The sequence below is a fragment of the Antechinus flavipes genome, chromosome 6 (assembly GCF_016432865.1).
Source record: "Antechinus flavipes isolate AdamAnt ecotype Samford, QLD, Australia chromosome 6, AdamAnt_v2, whole genome shotgun sequence".
NCBI classification, from domain to species: domain Eukaryota; kingdom Metazoa; phylum Chordata; class Mammalia; order Dasyuromorphia; family Dasyuridae; genus Antechinus; species Antechinus flavipes.
In genome coordinates this window covers 7,279,589-7,306,110 of record NC_067403.1, presented here as the reverse complement: position 1 = coordinate 7,306,110, position 26,522 = coordinate 7,279,589, and the positions used below count along the sequence as shown (strand labels likewise).

At 38.3% G+C, this 26,522-nt stretch overlaps 1 protein-coding gene across 5 annotated transcripts in view; it reads right to left on the bottom strand.

Annotated features, from left to right (window-relative positions):
- The window catches only part of CC2D2A (coiled-coil and C2 domain containing 2A), a 135,029-nt gene that overhangs the window by 65,711 nt on the left and 42,796 nt on the right, over positions 1 to 26,522 (bottom strand). For all 5 annotated transcript variants that reach the window (XM_051965533.1, XM_051965530.1, XM_051965531.1 and 2 more), the window contains 6 exons: positions 22,352 to 22,561; positions 21,637 to 21,743; positions 18,421 to 18,561; positions 16,706 to 16,862; positions 13,599 to 13,831; positions 10,318 to 10,495 (listed from right to left, as the gene is read on the bottom strand). In XM_051965533.1, coding sequence (XP_051821493.1) covers positions 10,318 to 10,495; positions 13,599 to 13,831; positions 16,706 to 16,862; positions 18,421 to 18,561; positions 21,637 to 21,743; positions 22,352 to 22,561 — 1,026 coding nt within the window. The remainder of the gene's footprint in view (positions 1 to 10,317; positions 10,496 to 13,598; positions 13,832 to 16,705; positions 16,863 to 18,420; positions 18,562 to 21,636; positions 21,744 to 22,351; positions 22,562 to 26,522) is intronic.

Genomic DNA, 26,522 nt, shown 5'->3' with positions numbered 1-26,522 from the left:
TTTTTTTTGATCATGTATCCCTTGGGCAGTCTGGTGAAATCTAAAGGTAAAATCTTCAGAGTAAAGTTTTTAAGTAAATAAAATAAAATATCTAAGATTGCAATAGAAACAAATTATATTGAAATATTGAAATCATAATAAAAAAATCTATGGATTGTAGATTCAAAATCCCTTCCCTATGCCAGTATACCCTGCTAAATAAAATGTGTACCCTGTGGCTTAGGAAACTGCTTGAAAATACTCCCCTACTAGCAAATGTGTTGATTCAGCTCAGGATAAAAAATTAAATTTATAGAATCCAAGCTTTTAAGGTTGTATGTAGAGATTTCTCAAGTTAGGATGTCTATTACAAGTAAGGCATATCATACATAAGTTAGTATACAAGTTGTCCCAATAGTCTTAATATGGTTTAAGTAGCAGAACTAAAACACATATTAGTTTTGACTCTTCACCTGGATTATAATCATCATAATTATAATCAGTCATAATCTCTCATACTTCTTTTGTACTTTCCATAGTGACTAGCAGAGGGTTTGACATGTGGTAAGTGACCAGTAAATGTTTCTGGAGTGTTGAATGGTTTTTGTTCCCATCCTTCCATCTCACCATCTCCTGAAAAGTTAGACTGACCTCAAAGTATCCAGTGCCAAACAGTCACTCGAGGGTTCAAATTTCATCCAGGGATATTATCCCAGCATTATTAACGTGAGAAAATGGACTCATTTTGGTCTTCAAGGTTTAGGATTCCATTGTTGTTAGGATCCCCTAAATACATGCTGATCAAACTCTTAGGTCTTTAGTAGACTGTTTCGGTGACTTGCCATGGTAATAAGCGGCATCTCCAGTGGCTTCCCCCCGATGATGAACTTCTCTGAACTTAGCTAAAACCAGAGACATGGAGCCCATCGGTTGGCTTGTATCGGAAGTTTTTCCAGTTTGCTAGGATTTGGTGTACAGGGATGTACAGGTAAGCAGAGATCCTAGCCTTGGAGCACAGCTATACTCCACAATGACCACTGGGATGAGATATGTTTTTAAAAAATTTACCATATTCCTAAGTAAGACTTTTATTATGTTTCAGAGTCATAATATTTTCTATGAAAACTGTCTCTGAGGAAATATCTTTTAATTTACACTCAAATTTTCAGCAAGGTAGATCTGAAGTCAGAATAGCAATTATCCAAAGCTTAGAAATTAGGACTATGAGGTCATAGTCTTTATTTTCTTTTTGATGTTTAGAAGATAAAAATGCTTGTTTCAGTACTTGGGTATCAGCAGCATTTGTGTTATTCAGAGAAGCTAATCATTGGAATTTGGGGGAAATGCCTTAATATAATTCATCATGTGATTCTGGGGTAATTATTTATTCATGCTATGCTTCTTTCCCCAATTAAAAGTACTCCAGAATTTTACTTCTATAGAGTTCCTAATTTTTCTTATAAAACTTATTGAACCAATATATCTCATTTGAGGAAAATCCTATCCCTGTACAATAATTTACAAACTATATGCATTTCCAACTTTTGTCTTAGTATCCTTATAATTCAAGAAACATTTGAGCCTTGAGAAATAATTCAGAATGCTCTAAAGTCCCACAAGTCAAGCTTTCTGAAAACAGAAGATGGAACTTCATTGGGGCAGTTGTTTCCTTTACTCTAGCTACATGTAGATAATTTCATATCTTATTGCTTCTCTACAAATTCAATTTGTCCTTTCTTTCCATTTCTCCAGTCAATGTTTTAGTCCAGGCCCTTGTCACAAAATTCTGGGATTACTAAACCAGCCTCTCAACTGATTCTTCTTCTTCACTTTTCTTCAATTCATTCCATACCAAGCTTCCAGGAAAATCTTCCCCAGATATTTTCTGTCTTAAAACTTCCTGGCTCCACTGTGGCTCCATATTCACCATGCCCTCTCCACATTCAGATGTCTCAACAACCCAAGTTAGTGACAGCTCATTTGCTTAGTATAGCCAAGTCAAGAGTGAAAAATAACTCTTAGGCTAATCTCCTCAAATGCTTATCTCACATAAAGTCTTATTGGGATATGGGTTCTTTCCAAAGCAAACAAAAATTGAGTCATCTAAGAGAGAATTAGATGACATATCTATCCAACTAATTATAGATTTTCCTCCTCTACTCAATCCATGGACGAGCCAAAGAAATCCAAAGGGACCTAGGGGAGAGAAATTAAAACGATAAAATCATAGAAATTGCCAACTGGGTTAAAATGGAAGTTTCCATTTCTCTTTCCCCATGGCAGGAGTATAAAAACTGATCATGCTTTATTCTTAAGGAGAGTTTATGTCCCTAAAGAATGGGGGAGATGTGCAAAAGTTTATATTAGATGCTCATTCTTGAGAGCCATAAAGATGCAGATGGTGTCAAAGTCATAAATGTGGGTGGCAAGTTAAGAAACAGAGGTAATCATCATGAGGCATTTTGATTTCTAGTCCAAATTTCAGTTGTGCAATAACCAAAGGACGCACGAGGGAAATAAGAATCCAAGAATTACTACTCGGGCCTGGCTGTGGAAGCCCAACCTTGCCCCACTTCCCTGGGTCTCTGCAATGGCTCTACTACTATCCCAGGCTTAGAACCACGTCACGATATTTGCTACATATCTACATTTGCTTTCTCCATATCTAAACTCTCCCCTAGTCCTTTGTTTTCCTTGTCATGTCTCCCAGATCTCTTGGGTTTTCCATGTCTAATGCTACCATCCTAATAGACAACCTCATGTCTTGATAACTCTTATCGTGTACCTGCCTTATTTTTCTGCTCCTGCTTATTCCCTTTTTTTATCTTATTCTGCATTATGGATCTCCAAACTTTGTAAGAAGATGAGGGAAACTCAGCAAGCACTCACAGCCACCAGTTAGATACCACCCTCTGGTACAGCCCTTTATCCCCTCCCTCATGCCTAGATGACTGTATTATTCATATTGTGTTTGTACTTTGCCTGTTACCTTACACTGACTTCTGATCCATGACCAGTAGCTGTTGATGCTTGTTGAAATCAATCTTTCTCCCAACTGGATCATAAATTACTTACAAAATTTGGAGATTAAGAATGAGACATCCTTTTTTTTTTTTTTTAAATAAAAAATTACATTTTTGCACATGTGGCTCCTTTTCCCTTTTTAGGATCTCTTTGGGATCTAAGCCCAGCAGAAACACTGCTGGAGCAAAGGGTATGCACCTTTTGTTAGCTTTTTGGGCATAGTTCCAAATCGCTCTCCAGAATTGTTGGATCCATTCACAAGTTCACCAGCAATGTATCAGTGTCCTAGTTCTGCACATCCTCTCCAACATTGGTCATTATCTTTTCCTGTCATTTTAGCAAATATGAGAGGCATGTAATGGTAATCTCAGAACTGTCTTAATTTGCATTTCTCTGATCAGTGGTGATTTAGATAATTTTTTCATATGACTACAAATGGTTTTAATTTCTTCATCTGAAAATTGTTCATATCCTTTGACCATTTATCAATTGGAGAATGGCTTGTTTTCATATAAATTCTTGTCAATTCTCTATATATTTTAGAAATGAGGCCTTTATCAGAACTCTAAGATGCAAAGTTTTTCCCCCAGTTTTCTGCTTCCTTTCTAATCTTGGCTGCATTGGTTTTATTTGTACAAAGTCTTTTTAATTTAATCAAAATAATCCATTTTGCATTTCATAATGTAAGTTCTTTTTTGGCCATAAATTCCTTCCTTCTCCACAGATCTGAGAGATAGACTATCCTTTATTCTCCTAATTTGTTTATAGTATCATTTTTTATCTTTATCTTTAAGGTCTAAATCATGAACCCAGTTAGACATTATCTTGGTATAGGTGTTTGGCACTGGTCAATGCCTAGTCTCTGCTACACCATTTTCTAACTTTTTCAGCTATTTTTGTCAAATAATGAAGTCTTATTCCAGAATCTGGAGTCTTTGGGTTTCTCAAACACGAGATTACTATAGTTATTGACTATTTTGTCCTGTGAACCTAACCTATTCTACTGATCAACTAATCTATTTCTTAGCCAATATCAAATGGTTTTGATGACCGCTGCTTTATAATAAAATTTTAGGTCTGGTACAGCTGGGCCACCTTCGTTTTATTCTTCCAGATGAATTTTTGTTGTTATTATTTCTTCTAGTTGTGTAAAGTAATTTCTTGGCAGTTTGATATGACACTGAATAAATAGACTAATTTAGGTGAAATTGTCATTTCTATTGTATTAATGTAATGTAATATATGTATTGTATATTGTAATGTAATGTAATAAATGAGCACTTGATAGTTTTCCAGTTGTTTAGATCTGACTTTATTTGTGTGGAAAGTGTTTTGTAATTGTGCTCATATAGATCCTGATTTTGTCTTGGCGGGCAGACTCCGAAATGTTTTATATTGCCTACGGTTATTTTAAATGGAATTTCTCTTTGTATCTCTTGCTGTTGGACTCTGTTGGTAACATACAGAAACGCTGATGATTATTTATGTGGATTTATTTTGTATTCTGCAGCTTTCTTGGAGTTGTTGTTTCTAGTAGTTTTTTAGTTGATTCTCTAAATATACCTGTAGAGGGCTGAAACTACTGAGTCGATGCACTGAGGTCAGGACAGCCGAGCACTTGGGGCTAACTACTGATTGGACGATACTCTCTGGGCATATGCTTGGAAAATGGCCCTTCCCACTATCCCGTGCTGGCTCAATGATTGGTGTATACAGAGGATTGTAAGCGGGACTAGGGGTGAAATAAGACTAGCCAGAGTCACTCTTTGGCAGTAAACGAGGGAGACGGCGGTTGCGGAGATTCTGCTTCCATCCTGTTCAGTCCTGCATCTAAGACCAAGAATAAAGACTAAGGATTTTTGCTTATCCTGACTCCGGCTGATTCTGAGGTATCTGGGGTGCTAGTGCGGACGTCACATATACCATCCTATCTTCTGCAAAGAGTGATAATTTGGTTTCCTCATTATCTACTCTAATTCTTTTAATTTCTTTTTCTTCTAGTATTGCTAAAGCTAACATGTCTAATACAATATTGAAGAGAAATGGTGACAGTGGGCAACCTTGTTTCACCCTGATCTCAACGACACATATATTTTTAAACAGGATCAATGTGGGATTTTGTTTTGTACTATCTATACTTGTTATAAGGATATCCTCCCTCCCCCCCCACCTCCTTTTCCTTTCAGTGCTAGTTAAGTGGGTAAGAAAATAAATGATCGTTAAATGAAAAAAAATTAAATTCATAAGTTTAGAGAGGAAATAATATGCTTCTTTTATATCTTCTCCTTGTACAATGCTGCTTACATCATGAGCATTTCACCACTTAAACAATTTAAATGAAATAATAGTTGATTAATCAGTTGAGCTTGGATTTTAAAAACTTGGTCAAAATGTATTAGATATTAAAGTTAAGATTTGATAGCCATGACCTTACACCCATGTACTTCAGAGGGTATCATCAATTTTTCTCCTAAAACTTCCAGCAATTCCTGAATTATTTTCTAATTCCAAGCTAGCAATTGCATGGACCTTTTCCAAAGAATATATTATTTTCCTGATGTAGATAACTATTCCCTGAGAACTGAAAAGCAATATCCCCCCCAAATTAATTTCATCTGTAACTTCAGTCATTACAAATTATGCCATGAATGCATCACACTCCAGGATCAGTTATTAAATCCCCATGGAAAGCTTTAGTATGTAGCCAAGTTTAAAACTTTAATTAATTTTTATTTTCTAAAAAGATGCTACATAGTTTACTAGCATTTGGGCCAGCTGTCCTAAGCTGTGTATGACTGGATATGGGAAATACTACAATTTTATCTTTTCATTTAAATTATTATTTCATAGTACTTTAAAGAATTAGGGTTTTTTTTTTTTTAGTTTAAAAAAAGTTTTTTAAAAGCTTTTATTTAAAAATAAAATAAACATTCTAATTGTGACACAGCTTGCTAATAAATTCAATATTATGAAGCCTGGAGCCTTTCATGTGCAGAAATATGTGAAATGCAATGATCATATCCTGATAATTAAGACAAGATTATAAATTTAGACATGAAGGGGATTTCAGAGATCAGTAAGAACAATCCCCTTTCTTTGTAGAGGAAAAACCTTGGAATCAGAAGGATGAGAATCTGCTTTAGTTCACTAAGGCGATGAGAAGCAGAGTCAGGATTTAAATCTCTGCACTTAACTTCCCCTTTCTTCCCTTTGCTTTCACATTCATAAATCTTTTCTTCCTCAGACTTTATGTGGCACTGTGTAGTCCCTGTCACCTTCCATTGCTTCGTAGTTCTGACATATTTATATCCATCCTGTACCCCTTCTATTAGATGATAAGCTCTCAGAGCAGTTGCCCTATCTAAATTGTTTGCATATCTTACCTAGTACTTTGACATTATATATAACAGATATTAAACAAATTCAATGATTTCAGCACAGCAAACTGGACTCTAAGAAAAGTCCATCCATTTCAATAAAGGAGTAGATACAAAATTCCTCATGAAGTCTATGGTCTAGGAAAGGAGGAGCGATGGGATTCATAAATATCCAAGAAGTCTATTAGAGATTTTCCCAACACTGCTCTGGGAGCTGGCAGGGTGGGTCAGAGAAAAGTTGGTCAACCAAAGAGCAAACTACGGATGACATTTTCAATATAAGCAAGGTTATAATAACTAAAAATAGCAGTAATCCAGCATTTCATGAAGAATGAACAGCAAAATGGTCAGACAGAGGGAAGGAAAGGGAAGGACTTTGTTTTCTTTCTCAGTTCTCTTTTTGCTTTTTCACTGTGGGACTGGTTTCCATCCCAAAGGCTGCAACTCTTACTACCTATTATTGCCTTACTTCCATATCTTTGCTGTCCTTCCCTCTCTTCATATATGGTCATATCCCTTTCTATCTGGTCTTCACAGGCTATCCTTGGTCTTCCTCTGGTCATTTTTCCCTCTGCAGGGGAGGAATGGGAGGAAACATTAAAGATTATTTGCAAATGTACTTTTATAGCCTTGTAGTATCCAAATCTACACAGAGAAATATTTGTTATCAATTGTAGCTAGAATCAGAATCCTAAGGCCCTAATTGGACAGGGTGTTTTGACATTTTGGGGTTCCCAAATCTGCTTTAAGGACTAGTAGTAGAAAGCTTCAGATTAAGAATAAGAAAAAAAAATTATATAAATGGATTTACTGGGTGTAGATTCATTCATTAAGAAGGCTTTCTTATGTAAATGTTCTTTAGTTTCTAATGAAGTTATCATCTCTTTTTAGGACTTAATTTTCTAGTTTCTAGATCACTTGAAGAATAATAAGAACCATAAATCTTGTTAACCTATATTTTGAAATTTATTTTTAATAGTATAATGTATTCAGGGATAGTTTCCTGAGGTCTCTTAATTAGAAAAGGAATTCAGAGGCAATTTAACATGTCATCTAGTTAAGCTTGAATCCCTTCCATACAATTCCAAACAAGTACAGTGACTAGGAATTGACTTACTAAAAGAAAACAACTTCCTCCTGTTAAGCAATTACTGGAATTGTAATATATATTTTTTATCTTAGCATTCTTACAAGAAAAAATAGGATCAGCCATTTTGATTGTTCTTAAGATGAGATGCTTAAAAATGGAGTTGAGACACTGGATTCAATAACATTAAGCTCTCTATTTGAGTGGCAAGGAAACTGGCTGCATCTCCAAGCAAACCCACCTGTAAAACAATTTACTTTTGTGGTCTCAATTCATTCTCATCTATGTGAATGACAGTGGGGAAGGAAAAGCAATAGATTAACGCAGTTAGGGAAAAGTCAAATGCTATCAATAAGGAAAAACCAGATGCTCTCTGTGCTTCTGAAACAAATCCTGCCTCAAAATGCTTTTTTTATGTCTTAAAATAGTGTCTCCTTTGTCCGTTGTGTTTTAGATTCACATTCAGCTTTTTATAGTAGAAAAATCAGTTGTGCTTTTCAAATTTTCTAAACAAATAGGGGTGCAGTGGAATTATTATTGTCTTTAAAATTTATAGGAGAATCTTAGGATTCATCCACGGAAATATCCACAGTTCTAATAAATAGCACTTCATCCATTCCAGTATTCCAGAAAATGCTTTGAGCCAGATGTTTCAAGCTCATGAGTTCATAGAAATAGTATAATTTTAATATGCTCTGAATAAAGGTCATATTACTAAACTTTGGGATCATCTGAAATAGCTCAGGTTAATTTGTGAGGAATAGCTTTTGAATACTTCATTTAAAAACAATTCCTCTTTGGGTGAATTGCACACTAAATGCAATCTTAAAATTTGAGACGATGATAGGATTATGCAGGGCTTTGATTAAGAAAGAATGTCCTTGGGTGTTGTGTAGACATTGATTAAACTGTTACAAGCACCTGGGGGAACACTATTTTAAACTAATGCTTTTAACTTTATAAATTAAAAATTAAGAATATTTGAAGAAAGGGAAAAAGAAAAAATGGGAAAAAAATTTGTTTTTGCAGTTTTTTAGCAAGGAATCAGTTACTCAGTTTACAATACAATTACAATACATCAGAGTTAATTATTTGTCAATGTTTGTGAAGTTTGTCTCTGGTGCTTTCCAATACCCTGCTCCTTTTTCCCTCTGGCTACCAAAAGAATTATGTAAAGTATTATAGCTATATGGACAGAAGGAAAGGGGTTCTAGAAGCAGTAGTGGTTGGGACTAGGGACTATCTCAGTACAATAATGTTTAATTTTTAATCTATTTTTCTCTCAAGCACATTAAAAATGTGGACTCATATGATAATTTATTTAGAACTGGAAAGGTCTGCAGAAACCATCTAAACTAGTTCTCTTAATTAACGACTGAGGAGTCAGATTGCCTTATTCATAGGTGAAAGAGATTACCGAGGGTAGATGGTTTTTATTTTGTAAAAGATTTCTTTCATTTATAAAAGGCTTTAACAGAGGATTTACAGAGGCCTTTTCAGGAAAATTCCTATAGGGCGCCCCTGTAATACAGACCCTTTTAAAAGGGCCCCCAAATTCTCATAAAGCTGGGAAAGGCCATTTGATAATGCACCTGGGAGGGAAGGAAGATAAAATAGTGTTTCATCCTCTTTGGGATGGGATGGGAATGGAAAAGATCTTCCTTGGCAGTTTATGAATTAAGCAATATTCTTCTACTTTAGCGGTCAAAAGGTTCTTCATGAGAATCTTGGTTCGGGCTTTTCTTCCAGGAACTTTCTAGTATATTGATGGCAGGCTCAGTGAGTATTAGGGTCAGAAAACAGGAAAGGATGGGGGAAAAGTAAGGAGGAGTGCCCCATGTCCCGTGCTTTCCCTTCTCTCCTGAGTGCCCCATGTCCCCAAGGAGCCCAATCAACCTGTTAGTCATTATAATTCTCCAAAGGGAGTTAACTACTAGGATTTGAGATCCTGCTTTCCTCCTTGGTTTTAAAATTTTTATGACTGCTAATAAGTAAGTCTCATGGCTTATAAAAGGCTCCCAAACCTGTTATCACATTCTACCTTCCCAGCAGCCCTATCAGCTAGGGAATATCTCCATTTTATAGATGAAACTGAGGCTCAAAGCAAGGAAGTGAGTTACTCAGCTAGTAAATGATAGAGATGCGCATGAATCCTAGGTCTTCTGACTGCAGTTCCAGTGCTCTGGTCACTAAAGAAACTGGAGAGTTTTTCTTATTTTAACACGGGACTCTTGAAAGCCGGGAACTAAATCTTGGTGACATTCAGTGTCATGGAGCTCCATGGCTGAGCATGGCCCCAGAAGGTACCCCTGAGGAGCTATTTGGGGTACCAGTTCTTAAGCCCATCCCTACCTGGAGGCTCACTGGGACTTAATCCTGGAGTACCTTTACCTCGGATAAAGTAGATCCCACCACCGTTGCTACCTCAAAGCTTAAGCTATAGGTTTTAGAAATCAATGTCTCTCTCAAGACCTACCTAGCCATGGCCTCTACCCACGCTGCTTAAAAAGGTTCTTGAGATTCTCCCCAGACTCACAGAATCTTGCCTTTTCTTCACCCGAAGAAGCCAAGAGCCAATTTATCTTCTGGACATTACAAATGTTAGGTTTAAAAATGCATGCTATAAAAGAGACTCTGAGTTCATTGTCTTTTTTTTAAGTTTGTGTTCTAATTATCTTTAGGCTTATCCTTGTTCCAATTTGTATGTCTGATTTAGTATGTCTTTGGTTATATGCCAAATATTTTGGAAATTGATGGAGTAATTTAGATGACCAAAATAAAAACTATAAAAAAGAAAAAAAACGCATGCTAAAACATCCCGGAATAGTGATTAAAAATTAAATTTCTTACCTGAAGAATTAAACTCTCTGGCCAATTATGTATCTGTAAATTGAAAATTTGTCCAAAATGAACTCGGAAGTCCATGCCTATCTGACGACTGACCGTCCTTGAAACTTCTTTGTTGTTGAAAAGGACTTTTAAAAATACTGACCGCTTCCTTACGTCTTCTCTTCTCAAGATCTCTGCCCTGGGAAATGGAAAAACAGAATCGTGTTGTCATGGAGGCTTAGTGCAAATTTTGATAAAGAATAGGGGAAAAAACATCCGCCAAATGTACAGAAAAAAGGAAAACAGGCTAAGTTCTGACAGGATGGGGATGTTTGCCGTCCTCACCAACTCAATGCTCGTGCTCAGCTGAGGCTGTAATGGTCTGACAGTCTAACACAGAAAGCAAAAACTGACAGAGCTGAAATGTTGCACGGAAAACACATAACGCTCAATGAGCTTCGGTGTGTGCCATTGGGCTCTTTACTCCTTCAAGCGGGTCATGTAAACCATATCATAGATGAAGTATCGGGTTGGTACAAAGCTTCTAAAATGCATTGTCTGTGTGGCACACACAGGGTATTCCACATACATGTAGGCTCAGTAAGAGAATTTCACATTTTACTAGTATTTTTTTATGCACAACTAATCTTGCATGTTGTAGAATACAACAGAGTCATCTCTTATTGGACCAGGTTTTGCCTGCTGACATATGGAAGGCATTTTGGAAATTAAGTATTTTCAGACCACAAGAGACCCCTTAGTAGATCTTTCCTGCCTCCTAAGATACAATTTAATGTACTTATGATATGGAAGGTCAGTAATAAGCAATAAGCCTTTCATATGTACAAGACTCTCTTAGGCTTTGTGGATACAAAGAGAAAAAGAAAAGAAAAAAATAAAAAAGCAAGTCCTGTCTTCAGATGGCTTGCATTCTATTATAATGTCAATTAATTTCTATCTCCTTGGGTGATTTTTATACCTAGAACTGGAGCTCATCTCCTCCTAGCACTTAATGCAGTGCTTAATAAAAATTTATTGTATTAAATCACATGTTTACAACACAATCCGGGAGAGCAGAAGTATAAATATAGATGGTAAAAAATCATGTAAATATAAAGGGAAAAACAAAAATAGCAGGCTCTAGTTTCATTCTCTACAGTTGTGATGTTGTGCTGGCTCAGGGCTGTCACTGAAGGTCCAAATCAGTCTAAGGTGGCCAGAGAAGCAGTTTCGAAGCTTTTCAAGCTCTTACCTGGAGAGATCTCCACTTTAAATGTTCATTTGTACTATTTGTGCCCAATCTGCGGTGGAGCCTTTCAAACCCATAGTGGCTGGATCAGCCACAGACCCAGATTGTATCTTCACTCCAATATGGGGATGCCATTTTGATCTTCTCTGAGAACTGACCCAGACATAATTTCTGCTGCCGTTTAATGAACATATTTATGAGTATTTAATTATCAAATCTTGGTAGATTCGTTTGGGTGGGAAAAAAAAGGAAAAGCTCACCCAAAGGACAAATGAGCAGATTCCTCCCCAGGTATCCTGTGGTGAGCTGAAGTCCCTTTTGGAGGCAGACCTTGCTTCAGCTCTCATGTGGGTAAAGGGAAAAGATGATGGTTCCTTGTGGTTTGACTTAAGATGAATGGGACAAATCTTGGTGCGGCAAAGGGAGACAGCCTGAAAGGGGAAAAGAGACTCTTCCTGTCTCTTAAAGCAAGGCTTTACCTTTGGAACTTGGAGCCCATCTTTTTCCCAAAAAACCCAAAATGTATAATCCCATATAGTGGTTTGCAGAATTTATTTTTATTTCTTTATAAAATTTTAATTTAGAATTTATATATATAACATATATATTATAAAATTATAAAATTTATAAAATTTATAAAATATTTATTTATTTAAAAATTATTTGTAGGTCAAAAGTGTCTAACTGAGGCCAGAGTTTATTTGTTTATATGTAGGATTAAAAAACAAATAATATTTAAAAAAATTATTAAAGGGAAGAAGCTCAACTACAGAGCAAATTTAAAAGTAAATGAACATTTAAGGAGAAATAAATGTACAAGCCATTTGTGTACTATTAAAAGACTAAAATGGTCTCTAAGGTTCCAAAGAAATCATTTCTCCAGAGAGATAACTGATTTATCTGAATTATAAATATTTTTGATGGCAAAATTTTCTAGTCATATAAATACTCTTTGGATGCAAGACAAGTCCTCTTCCAGAATGTAAACTCTCTGACAAAAATGGGAAAACAGAAGCAAGAGCCAGTAAAGCCCTTTTCCAGGGAACAAATACTCACATCCCCAACTAACCTTGTAATTAGGCATCCTCCCCTGCAATGGAGAGCAGTAACTTTTATGCAGTTTAGAATCACAGAAAGTTGTTTGTGGCCCAAGAGGTTAAAAGGCTGACCTACAGGCAAGAAACTGGACATAAAATCAGGTCTTCCTCCTCCATTTACTAGGTTTCTCTGTTTCTCCCATGTGTGCATACATGTCTGTGAATTATGACAATTGTATGTAATTTTGGGGGCCCCCACAGAAGTTTTGCTCCAGTGTTCCATCATCAGGGGTGAGGGTGAGGGAGTTGGCTCTAGGCGCTTGAAGATGATGATGTGGTATCAGTGGAGCACAAGTCCTGCAAAGTCAGAAAGGCTTGAGCACCCGCCTGGTTTCTTGTGGACTAGCCAACTAAAAAGAAAGACTAAAGATCGATCACCAGATCAAGTGGTTTATTTTTAAACTAAAACAATTGGTGAACAACCTTTATTAAAGCAGAGATTATCAGTCTGCATTGGTTGGACGGGATGATATAATGGTCTTGAGAATCCATCTTTCACTGTGTGAACTTAAATATGGTCAGCTGGGAGCTGCAGTGGATGGAGCACCAGGTCTACAGCCAGAAAGACTACTTACTATTCGTGACCCTTACTAGTTGTGAGACCTGGGAAGGTCACTTAATCCTGTGTATCTCAGTTTCCTCCTCTGTAAAATGGGTTGGAGAAGGAAATGGCAAAGCACTCCAGCCTTTGTGAAAACCCCAAATGGGTCCCAAAGAGTCAGACACAACTGAAAAACGACCGAACAACAATAAATAGCATAATAGCATCATTAACATAAATAGCAGGATTTGTGTCTGGTTTTCTTCTTTTAAGAAATCTTATTTCAGAATGTAGTCTATATGAGACCAATGTGGCCATCACTGATGTGCATCCTGCATCTCTGCAGACAGGAAGAGTCGCAGACAAGGGAAGGCTGCAGAGCTTGAAGCCCATCACAGTTCCAGCGCCGTCTTACCTTGGACAGAGCTCTGTGGGGGTCACATTGCCAGCCAGGCTCAGCTCAGGAACTAAAATAGGCTCCCCAGGTTTCCTCCTGCTGTGCGAGGCTCTCTCTCGAACCTGCTGCTCTATCGTCGACCTATCAACGGGCACTGGGGGAGTGGGCTTCACGGGCTCCTCGCCATGCTCTGTCTCCTCGGTGACCTCGTCTTGTTCTTCTGTCGTCTTTTTTTTCTTTTTCTTGATTCTCTGCACAAAAGAAGGCAAAATTACAAAGAAGATGAAGCTTTCATCCCGCCATCACACTCTGACATTGCATTTCACTCTGGAACTATTTGTTGGATACGCTTTGTGGATCTAGCACAGGGAAAAAGCAAAAAAAGGGATGTAAAATAGAATGCAAAGAAGCATATTTCATGTCTCTGGCTTCGAGGAGCTTACATTTTACTCTAATTGTAAAGAAAATATAAAACTCAATATAATTAAGCAGAAATATGTGTAACAAATTATATAAGTATATATTTTATTGAGCATAAATATGCATAAAATGTAATATGTATGTTTATACAATATATACATGGATATAATATATAACATTTATTTGAACATGAGTATATATCAAATGTGCATGATATAGCATATTTGTATGAATATATTCTTATATATGTGCATATTATGTGTATATATCTGAACAGACATATATTAGATATACATATATGTGTATTTATGTTATTGAACATATATAACATAGGTATATATAACATATATTTCTGCCTAATTGCATCCACATTTAGTCTTATGCTTCCATATTATATATAAGCCAGGAGAGAGAGTTAGAAAGAAGGGAGGTGTAGACTGTACCTCTCATTTGCTGAATAGGAATTTAATGCCCGAATTGTCAGAGCCTGTTTATAATTATTTATGTGGAAATTTGGTTTTTTTTTATATTTGCTCCATGGGCATTTCAAGTTGTCCTTGCGGTAGCAAGGACAGTTTTGTGCTGATGCACATACACTGTGTTCCCCAGTTCCCTTTGTGACTCACAGTCTGTTTGGAGGAAATGGCCAGATGTGATTAGGATTCTAGTCTGTGGCTAGAGAAGAGTGAAGCTAATAAGCCCCGTGAGATCCCCGGAGCCTCTCCCCTTTGACACAGTTCTCTGTCCAGCTGGACTCACTGCCCATGGACAAGCGTAGTTCACTAGGTACGAGCTCGGGACAGCCCTGTTGTCCTCCTAACCAGTTCTGCAAGCACGGTGATTCAGAGCAGCGGTCGGGGCTCTGGGTCGCAGAATGTACTTCGGTATTCTCAGGGCACTGATGATTGGGCAGGATTCTTGGGACCCGGAGCTCTTGCTCACCCACTAGCTAAATCAAGGTTTTGCTTTTATAGCCCGAGCCCCTTCTTTTTCTCCATTCTATGTTCACGTCTGTTCTTCCTTCCATGACTTTGGGAGGTGATGACTGAAGCAAGGGAGCAACGTGAGAGGTCGTCAGCTTCGTTTCCAGTGGTCTAGAGAGCTCAGGAGGGCTGGAGATGACCCCGACTTCAGTGGGAGACCTTGACCTTTTTAAGTTAAGGTCTTCAACAGGTCTCAGTTTGACTGAGGCAACTCCCAATCAGTGATTAAGGCTGGACGAGAGAGAAGGCGGAGAATGGCTCCTTTATCAATGGCCATGTTTTCAGTGTCATTATTCTTTGGAGACTCCTTGAGAACAATACTATTTATTCCTGCAGTGACTCGCTCATTCATTCAAAGGTAATAGGTATTGAAGCAACCTAGCCGATGGGAACCGTGCAGCCCTTTGGCGCTCTGTTCTTGGCAGTGGATGCCAAGAAGCCCCCAGAGGTCACTGGAGAACAAAGATCAATAGGAGCTCTACTATGGAAACTATACATCTATATCTATGTATCCATCTACACACGATATATCTACATCATATCTAGACGTGATGTCTATAGATATGTATGTATGTGTATATATACATATACACACGTATCTATCCATTTATTGATAGACAGATAGATATATGTGTAGGAACTATAGACCAACTACAGGGAGAGGGTTCTTTAAGCAATAGTATCCAGCAAATATGTAATACCTGAGACTACCTCTACTTAGAAATGATTAGCTCTTGATACGGAAAGAGGATGTTTTATCAGCCGCATAAGCCATATCTTCCATACCAAGAGCTAATTATTATTTAAACCAGGGAAGGAGAACGGAGACCAAAAGGTCCTGTGTACAAACCTTAGCCCATGCTCCTCTTCTAATAATTTTCCACTTTAATTAAACTGCTGGCAGCCTAGCGAGGTTTGTGGCCAGAAGCCAGGAGCAGGCAGGTGGGAAGGATGGCCGACAAACTCCTCGGGAGCAGGGGCTGCGCCACTTGGATCTTCACAAACCCGGTGCCTTTCACGTAGTTGTCGGTCAGTCAGCAACAGCAAGAATAATGCACGTACCGGGCACTGTACAGATATTACCGATTTGATCTTCATGGCACTCCTGGGAGGTAGATGCCATTACTATTCCCTGGTGGCAGTTTGAAAGGAACCGAGGCGGACGTGTTAAGTGAGAAGCCCGGGGTCTCACAGCTACAAGGTTTTCCTAACTCCGAGCCTGGGACCTGATCTGCCGCGTCACCTAGCAGCCCAAGCATGTATTAGGCATGTATTTGCTAAGGGCAGGAACTGTGCTAATCCCTGGGGAGACGGAAAAGGGGTAACAATAAGTGCCTTCCCCCCAGAAACTCGCCGCTCAATGGAGGAGGAACACAGACGCCCCTCTGCATCCAAGATCCCTGCAAGGTAGTCTGGGAGGGAAGGAGACTGCAGGAGGAGGGTGGGATGGGGCTGGGGAGGACCAGCAGCAAGAGGATCTGACAGATTCTTGGCCTGGGAGGCCAGGAGGGAGGAATACCCTGGGGGACGGGCAGAGCAAAGTCACGGGGAGAGAGCTGGGGTGAGTGCCAGTGCTGCCAGGGAATCAGAGGTGAGAAGCTGAAAAGGCGGCCGGGTCGGTGCGGAAGGGGCTTTGGGACGAGAGCAGGCCAGCTGCTCGCCAGTAAAAGCTCCCGCTCCCCCTGCCCGAGCCGGCCACATTCAGGTGGAGACCTCACGTACCTGCGCTTTCCTCCAGGCTTTCCAGTCCTGGTACTCGGCCCTGTAGGCTTCCATCTTCTTTTCATACTCTTCTGCGTGCTCTTCGAGCAACTCGTTTGTTTCTGTTTGTATTTCTGCTTCAAAGGCCTTTTCGTCTATCTTCCAGTCAACTTCTTCCCTTTAAAATAATTTTCAGCATTTACATTTTCCTTCAAAAGATCACTTAAAGTGGGGAATCTGAGGGGCAGGGGACAGAGTTGTGACCTTAAGCCCTTACAAGCTGGGTGACCCCAGACAAGTCGCTGAATCGCCTCCCCTTTCCCTGCACCAAGACTGCCCTCATCGATGTGGGGCTCTTCTTAGGGTAACAAAGCTCTGGAAAACCCAAGTGCGGTCTCTGTGACAACGTCTAGTGCTGCCCTGGGATCCGGCCGCACAACTGTGTCATCGCAGGTACCACGAGGGGCAGGGCTCAGACCGGCTCGAGCTGCCAAATTCCCTCATCCTCGGAGATCCCCTGTCCAGCTCGGGCAAACTTTCTGGGTGCCCAGAGCTCTCAGGCCCTGGCAGATTTACAAGGAATCGGCTCTATTTAACGATGACCAGATACCCCAATACATAGATTCACTCCTTCGGGGCTTCTGATTTTGATTTCGTAATCACTCTTTAGATACTCTAAATGCAATCTGAACTCTTTACACATTCGCCCGGATCTACCAGATTTGGTGAATCTGAGTAAACAAATATTATTTCATTGTGAAGATTAAAAAAGAGAAATAGACACTGGCCGGAAGAAGCATTTCTTAAAGAGCTGGGAGTGTTTCTCATGACGGAAACATCTAAGATGTCAGAGGAAACATGAGTAAAACAGAAAAATTGCAGAGAATCCTGCCATGGGGCTAACTAGCATTTATTAAACTATTTATTGAGCCTAGTATGTGCTGAGCACTGCACTAAGTGCTAGGGATTAAAGAGAAAGGGAAATGACTAAGCTCTGGTCCTGAGGCTCCCACACCTGGGAGCTCCTCAGTGGGAGTAAACACAGCTAAGTCTTGTTCCTTTCCTTTGATCCTTGTCCTCTCCTGGAAAGGTGCTGCTTTTATGGATGGGATGAGACAGGAGTCACTAAAGCTTTTCATTGATCCAAAACTCAGACAAAAAAAAATGGGAAATCCCTGGAACTCTGGGCTCCCATTCTACTGAGAGTCACATAGAGTTTTTATTTGAAAACAAAACCTGGAAAATGTCCTGGGATATGTCTTCCTCATGTGGTGATATGCAAGTAGAGGAGAACATTTCCTTTTAATTTTTCCCCAAGTATATTTGTGAAAAACAAAGGAAGTAGTGTTCTAGGGTAATATGGTATTATATCTTTTAAATCTCCATTTCCTCATCTCTAAAATGGAGTTAATCATTCTCATAGGGGGTGAGAAGATTCCTTGTGAACTTTAATATCTATAGAAATGTGAGATATTGTCATATGTTGGATTTTTTCACTCTTCCTATGGCCTTCCTGATACATAATTTATTTAAATGGGATGGTATCCAAACAAACAAACAAATCTCCAAGCCCCAGAGGCTGGCTAGTCTAAACATACCTGACTCTCTCTCGAAGGAAAAGAAAACCAGAGACTTCCCTTGACTTTGAAAGAGTTTAAGCATCAATGACCATTTTTTGAGCCAATCTAAAAAGAGATCCTGGCCTGTTAAGAATTATATGTGTGATCAGAACATACTTCCTCAAAAAAAGTTTTACGGGTGTGTTGGTAAACTTTTGAAAGTCTCGAAGGGATTTCATTTCTTTCCAAACTTTTATGATGGTCTTAAGCAACGTTCGATCTTTTTCTTCTTCAGCATCCCGTAGTCTTCGTGTTTGCCTACAAAATGTTGAGAATATGCATGTATTAAAAATTATCCGAGCACAAGTAAGCCCCCAAGCTAAAAAAGTTAAACCAGGAGCCAAATCAACCGATCTATTTGATAATTAAGATATTTCAAACCATAAGGATAAATAACTAACAAGCCAAATTTGAAGAGGGCTGGATTTTATTTCCTTCAGTTCAGGGGTACAGTACTATGGTAAATTCTGCTATATAGCATAACTCGCCAAGATTCTTTTTAGAGCTTTACCTCTTTAAAGAAACACTCATGCTTTGAAATTGAATAATTTGAATAAACTGAATAACTGAAATTGAATTTTAAGTGAATAAGCAGTTAGTTCCTTTGCTGAAGAAGTTTCCCTGCAAGGCCACTTTGCAAACTGGTAAAATTACAGGCCCAGATGATTTGATCTGTATTTCTTACCATAAAGATCTGCCCAGTGCACTTTTTCAGAGGATGATTTAGCAGCATCTAGTAGCACAATCTCCCCAGGAGACTTGAAAATATACCTTTTTCACCCAATAATTAGGGAATGACCTACTTTTCTTAATGCAATATAAAATATTTGATCTCGTCAAATTAACTTAAAAATGCTCAATTTTTACTTTTCTCATTAACCTCCAGCTACTGAAAACTTCCTCCCCATTCCAGGATTTCAAGGAGAGTTTTGAGCAAATGAAACATTTAATTGGTGATCCAAACAGGCAAGGAGTACAGCATTACACTCAAGAATAAAAGCCAGGGAAGCATGGTACAGTGGATCGAGAACCAGCCATTAAGCTAGAAAGAGTTGGATCTGTGGTACTTAATCATTATGTGACCCTGGACTAGGTACAGAACTCTCGGGGTTCTAGGCAACTCTTTAAGACTCTGGTGGAGGTTCCATACCCAAGAGTTCCCTATAGCAATAATATCACAAGTCCAGATCCCTAACATAGGAAATTGGTTCTAATTTAGCCGGCAGAGCCTACAATCACCACAAATTAGTCGTAAAGCAAATTTGAATATTTTGAGTCAAACATCCACAAATTAACATGGATTAGTGAAGAGGAAAAGTCTCCTTTGATTTCAAACATTTAACAACTGAAATGCAGACCCTCTCATTGGGAATGAAATTAATTAATCAGCTAATGGTCACTTGGGAGCTTGGATATGGATGCACAGCCCAGACCATGTCGCATACAACCAACAGAGGCACAAGCGACATGTGGTGAAGGCCTGGGAGTTTGACAGCTGCTTTTTATTCTTTTTATGCCAAAATTTATTTAAAATGCAAATAAAATCCAGAGAAAGAGGCATCCCACTTATTTGGCATCAGAAGGGAACGAGCTGATCCACAAGAACAAAGTTTCTCAATAAGTTGAAGAGCCAATACTTGTTTCATTGAGACAATTTTAAATGCCCTTCTCCTCAGAGAGACTTCTTGTTTCCCTGCCTTCTTCACTAGAGCATACGAAACATAATTTAAGCTTTCCTCAGTGACTCAGTCTCACCATTAAGGATGCCATTTGCTGTGCTTTAGGAGCTGTTGAGCTAGTTGGGCTGTTCCCTCTTACTCTCAATGGCTCCTGACTGCTGTGCTTTTTGAACTCTTGTGTCTTCTCATAGTTTTGCTGTCTCTTTATTTCTATGAGGCTACTAACCTAGAAGCTGTCACTTCTTACTGCTTTCTGTATGACTGACTCCAGCGTCCCCAATCCTTCTGATAGGTTGCTTATAATTGTCTGTGGGCTAGAAAAGCAGGTGATTAAACTTATAAGAACTTTGTCTAAACTAAGCAAAAATGCACTCTGAATGAGAGTCCGAGAAGCTTTTCTGAGAATCAAGTAATTAAATAAAATAAATAAAAAGCAAGTAATTAAAATAAAATTAAATAAAATTACTCTTAAGGTCACTTTTTAAAGCTTTCCTCTTGGTTCTCTGTTATGTTCTGAATAGTGTATAGGACTCTTAATAAAGCAAACTATTAATGACAAATTAATACATAGTTCCCCTTCCTCTACCCGAATCCTATTTCATGCCTACTTGTGTATGGAAGGACCTTGGACCCTCAAGGGCTGTGTCAGCAGAGGCCATGCCCTGGCAAGTCTTGCCATAAAAGTCGAGAAGTCAAAATTTAGAGTCAAGAAGACCTAAAATATGCTGTGTGATATTAGGCAAGCCATTTACCCTCTTACCTTCAATTATTTAGAAAATGGGGGTAATCATAGCACCAACCTCCCCAGGATGTTTTGAAGATCAAATAAAGGAACATGTAAATTGCTTTGCAAACCTTAAAATACCATATGAATTCTAGTTTAATAGAGCTCTTGTTACTATCCCAGTTCTCCCATTACAAGTCTGGGTTTGGTGATGGAACACAAGTCTGTATCGAGGACCAAGCGGCAACCTCATCACAGAACTGGCTGGAGATTAAGATTTAGCCATAAGGAACCGCTGAGATCAGTCTGCAGGCACGGAGAATGAAATGGGAGATCCCTGAAAGATTTCTGCCACTTGTTCTCATCCACGCCAATGTGAAGTCCAGCCTTGTACGTCACAATTAAAACGGAGAGGGTCACAGAGCTGTACATGGTGGTTACCCAGCATGACCCAACTTTCAAAGACTCCACTGGAGCCTTGGGTGGAGGCAAAGGGAATGGAGTTGCTAGAAGCAGGGAAAAGCTGCCTCCCCGGAGATGAAAGCTTGGAGCCGTTTCTCTGCCTCGGCAGGTGCAGATGACGGTGTTTGCACACGCTTTCTCACAAGATGTAAAATGGGATTTCAAGTGTTAGGTGCCATGCTTTTACAGTGCAATTGTGACTATCGCTAGGTTAACTGAAAGGCATTATGCTAAAAAGAGAGCCGAGGACGGAATCTATGATTTCACTGGGTCTGAGGAACTCTCTCTATAACAAGAGGTATGATTTACCCATTAGGTGCTAAAAGTAGGACATGAACTTAGGTCTTGAATTTGAGGCTTGTTCTCATTGTCCCTACTGGCTGAGAAATTATTTTTTTTGCATTTATAGGAAGAATCTAAAAACTTCATACAAAAACTCCAATGATCACTAATTAATATTTTACTCACCGAATTTCAAATTTATACTTGTTCACGCTTTCCCGAGTTGTGTGGCCAGACCCAGGAGGTTTGGTGGAATCAGGGAGAGTTTGTACAGCATTCCTCAGGGCGTTGAGCTGACAACAAATAATCCCAACTCTGAGTTAGAAACAATGTTTGAGAGAATAACATTATCCCCAGCACAGAGGGTCTGCCTGCGTAATGCCATTAGAAAACAGGTGAATAATACGGCATTGACAAAGTTAATCTCCAGTTGGGACTAGAAGCTGTCACTTCTTCCTGCTTTCTATGTGACTGACTCCAGCGTAAAAGCATGAGTATCATTTGTAAACTTGGTGTGATTCATCGGGTCATGTAATCTATTATTAAGCCTTTGAGCACGATTTCTGACATCATAATAATTTATGTTCTCTCCTTGTTCTGGGACGCGGCGATCTATTTAGTTCTGTTAACATTTGAACGTGTGTCCAACCAGAGCATCGGGAATAGGGAAGTTTTCGCGTGTGACTTAGAAATCTCAATGGCACACAACAAATTATTTGTGGATCAGAGAGTCATCGGGCTGGAAGAAAACCGAGGGTAGCTTTTTGAATACAGGAAGAATCCTGTAAAAAGTATCCCAGAAAGAAAGGTAAATTGTAAAGAAATAATGTCCTGGTAGAATTTTATGCATCTTAACTCCTTAAAAAATCCAGCCTAAGAAAAGAGAACCAACCATAAATACCTTATCTGTTAGAAATTTTGTCTGGTTCCTCTGACGTCTTGCTAGGTACTGATCATATAACTGAGCCAATTTGACCGCTAAAACGTGTTCCCGGCTAAAACAGGGATGATGAGTAAATATTAATCCTGAAATGTCGATGTCCAGTTGAAACTGACCCGGAGAGTCTCCAGAACCAACAATGTACTGTTTATTGGGGACATAGTTGATTGCCTGAAAGAGAGAAATAGAGGGAGAGGAGGAAGTGGAACAGAGAGACAGAGACCAAGAGAAAGACAGACACACAACAGAGTTAATTATTATTCTATATTTGTGTCTATATGATACTGGTGACAAATATTCGGTTAAGTTTTATGCACTATACCAAGAACATGTGAGGTGGAAAATGCTTGGGTTGCCAAAGCTAATTGCTAGGGGTTAGGTTCCTGCCCTTATCCCAATTGGACGGGGGTAGGAATAGTTTGAAACATGTGATTTTACAAATACATAGCTTTCATGCAGCGTGTGGGACTTGGATTTAGGAAGACCTGAGTGCAAATTCTGCCTCAGAAGCTTTACTAGCTCAGCCTCAGTTTCTTCATCTGCAAAATAGAGATTATAATAGCACTTACCTCACAGGGTTATTTTAAGGATCAAATGATATAATCTATGTAAAGGGCTTTGCAAACTTTAAAGTATTATATAAATGAGTTGTTATTATTGTTATTGTTGTTATTATGTGGCAGTCCCCTATTCCTTTTATATGACTTCCATATTTTTCCAGTTAACTAGCAGAGGAATCAAATTTTATCAGTTCCTTTCTTTTAGCTTGTAAATAAAAGTTTACCATATTCCTTTTTTACCTGTAAATAAAATACATGTCATATTCATATTTATTTATACATATCTCTATATACATATATTTTACATATTTTTGACAGCACCTGTGATTTCATTGTCCGGGGGACTCCTTCATTCAGCAGATTGACAGGCCCTTTTTAACTTAGAGATTGAGACAAGTAGCAGGGACAAGATGTCAGTGACTGGGCCATAGTCACTCAGCTAAAGTGTATCAGAGATAGAAATGGCAGCCACGTCTTCCAGATTCTGAGGTTGGTTGGTTCTTTCCATGGCTCTACTAACCCACATTTTATTCATATATGTGGATATCTATGGTATCATGTATTTAAATACTTATTACATTTTATGTTTATATGATTAATCTCTCTCCATATTCATGCACCTCATCTATCTCTGGCTACTGAGTCAGTCCTTCATTGCTGTTCAGCTTCAGTCTTTGTTGGGGTAGCAATGAGCCTGAATCCTAAGGGACACACCAGTAGCCTTTGGCGGATCTCGAAGCTGGAAAGGCCTTGAGTACCGATTCAGTGATGAACTTGGTGTCCAATCTCCAAGGACTGGTTTAACCAAGCTCAGAAAGGCCTTTGCCCAGAAATTTTGTCCTTAGGCAATTTTTTTAGATTTTCGTCAACATGATGTGTCACTAATGTAAGGAGAGGAAAGTGTATGATATATGCCAGTGACATGTACCTGTGACATGGATTTTTCAACTCTTGTGCATATATTTCATTTCTCTCTCTACATATGAAATGTTCAGATCTTTTAAACTTATCAGGAAGCATAAAAATAACTATGCTGGAGGAAGGGCCTTTAAATTATAGAGTGCATTCAGCGAGGGGTTAAATATTAAATAACAAAATCATGCAAAGGGCCAAGCTAAGGAAAGGACACCATGGATGGTACACAATTTGAACAGCAAAGTATAAGGCTGACCCAAAAAATTAAATAGAAAAGAGGTCAATGGAGAAAAGAGATAATAAACTGCTACAAGAAAAGGCAGCAAAGTGATGCAGTGGATAGAATACCAGGCTTGGAATCCAGAAAGTTAAAATCTGGCCTCGGTTACTATGAGGTCTTAGGTATATTGCAAAGGTGATCTATATACCAGAGAAATTTAAAAATACTCATCTGTAGTAAATTCTGTCCCTTCACCACTATTCCCCTCTACAAAGTCAGCCACCTTTGTTATTCTGTTCTCCTTTTATCTTCCTTTTCTGTTCTTTCTTAGCAATTAAGTCAACTTCTAGTTAGAAATTCAGAAATTGTCAACTCATCTGAAAAGTCAGTCTATTTCCTACTGTTTGGATCAGAATCTTAATCTTTTTTGTGTCATAAAACCTTTGGGTAGTCTGGTGAAGTCTATGGAACTCTTTTCAGAAAAATGTTTTTAAATAATTTAAGGAAATGCTAAATTTAAGTTAGAAGTTAGTGAGAATAAATATGTAATTACTTTTCTCCTTGTGCAAGTTTACAGACCCCTGGGTGTCCATGGATCACAGATTAAACTCCAGATTTGAACATATCTAGGTCCTTCCCTTCTCATCATGCTCTACTTTATCCGACAACCACATCAAATCTGTAATTTTCCTCCTCAGAAGGACCATTGGTTAGTAAGTTGAAGAAGCAAAATGTTCTCCCTTTGGTAATGTCTGTATGGCATCAGTATTCTGTTCCTCTTAAATATCAGTCGATAGAGTTGTGGGCAATAATGTATTTAATTAGCAAACTGATGTACTAACGTGTGTTATATGGAATATTACAGCTATTATTTATGGCTGCAACCCTAGACTGTCTTAAAAATATGGGGAGGTTGAGAAGCAGTTCTAGAACCAATTTTTGCATTCAAGATACTAGGGGAGTCATTTAACCCTATTTACCTCAGTTTCCTCATCTGTAAAATGGAGTTGGAGAAGGAAATGGCAAACCCCTCCACTATATTTGCCAAGAAAATCCTAAATGGGGTCATGAAGAGTTGGACACTGCTGTAATGATTGAACAATCATTATCCATATTAGTAACAAGAACAACAACAAATAATACGTTTATATCAATAGCTATGGACGTAGCTTTTGTAAGATATAGGATCCCTCTAAACACTAGAGAGCTAAGGAGAAAGGGATCTTTTCTTATAATAATACATGGTAGCTATCTAAAGAGGCAGCTAGGTGGTGCAAGATACAGCAGCCTGTTCTGTGCAAAAAAGAATGTAGCTAAATAAAAATGCCTATGGCCGTGGAACCAAATTTCTAAATTTCCTATAGGAATATTTCCAGATAAACCTGAAAATTCAGACTAAACAGAAACATTCCTTTCTAACTGATCTATTCCTCCCTCAGACTGAAAGAATTTTACTTCCATTTTTCTTGTTTGGTGGTTTTTAGTTTTTATTTTTTTACATTTAGGGGAACATTTTTGGGCAGTGTTCCCAAAGCCTATTCTATAGCACTCTAAGTATGAACTAAAGTAACTTTTAGAATCACTGTTCTATTTAGTCTTTTTCCCTTTGGTTACTTAGGATACTCACATCTTACCTCATTTTGTCCAGATCTACATGATCTCATATTTTAATAATTTGCCGTGATCTCAGTCTGAAGTTTAGGTCATCTAATCATAAACTATTATTATTTAAAAAAAAAAAAAACTATTGTATTGGGACAGAGCATTTCTTCCGGATGAAATGGTATCTAGGAAATATATTGTTTTGATACCGAAATAAAATTGACTGTTCAGTCTGCAGTTCAAAACTAGAACACTCCACCTCTCTCCCCCTCCAAAAACTCAAACCAAACCAACTAACAAAAACCCAGTCCCAGAATTACTCCATAAGGAAACTAGTAGGTGCATAAAGTGCCTCAGATACTTGCCAATTTATTTACCGTAGGGGAAAAACAGTATTTCCTAGCATGTTTAAAAAAGCTTCTACATTAGCACTGGGAAATTACAAAAGCCTTAACAAAAAAACACATAAAAATGAAGAATGTTAAAAGATTGGGAAAATATAGTTCTCATTGGGTTGATCAGAAAGTTGAAAAACCTGCATATGCTTGATATTGGTTTATCCAAATTCAGATTGGGATTCTGAAAGCAGAGCTCTTTGGAGGATTTTTAGACAATTGTAACATGAGTTGTGGTGAGCTATATTTTCTATTCACTGCTTAAGATTATTCTCAAAGTCTCAAGATTATTTTCTTTCTTAGATTTTTTTAGTTTTTTTCCCCCAAGATATATTAATTTGCATTTCCTCTACACTGAATTTAATCCCTTCTCCAATATAAAACATTTCCTGTAGTTCTTTATCTTCAAAGACATTTGTTCAAGTTTTCTGAGTAACAGC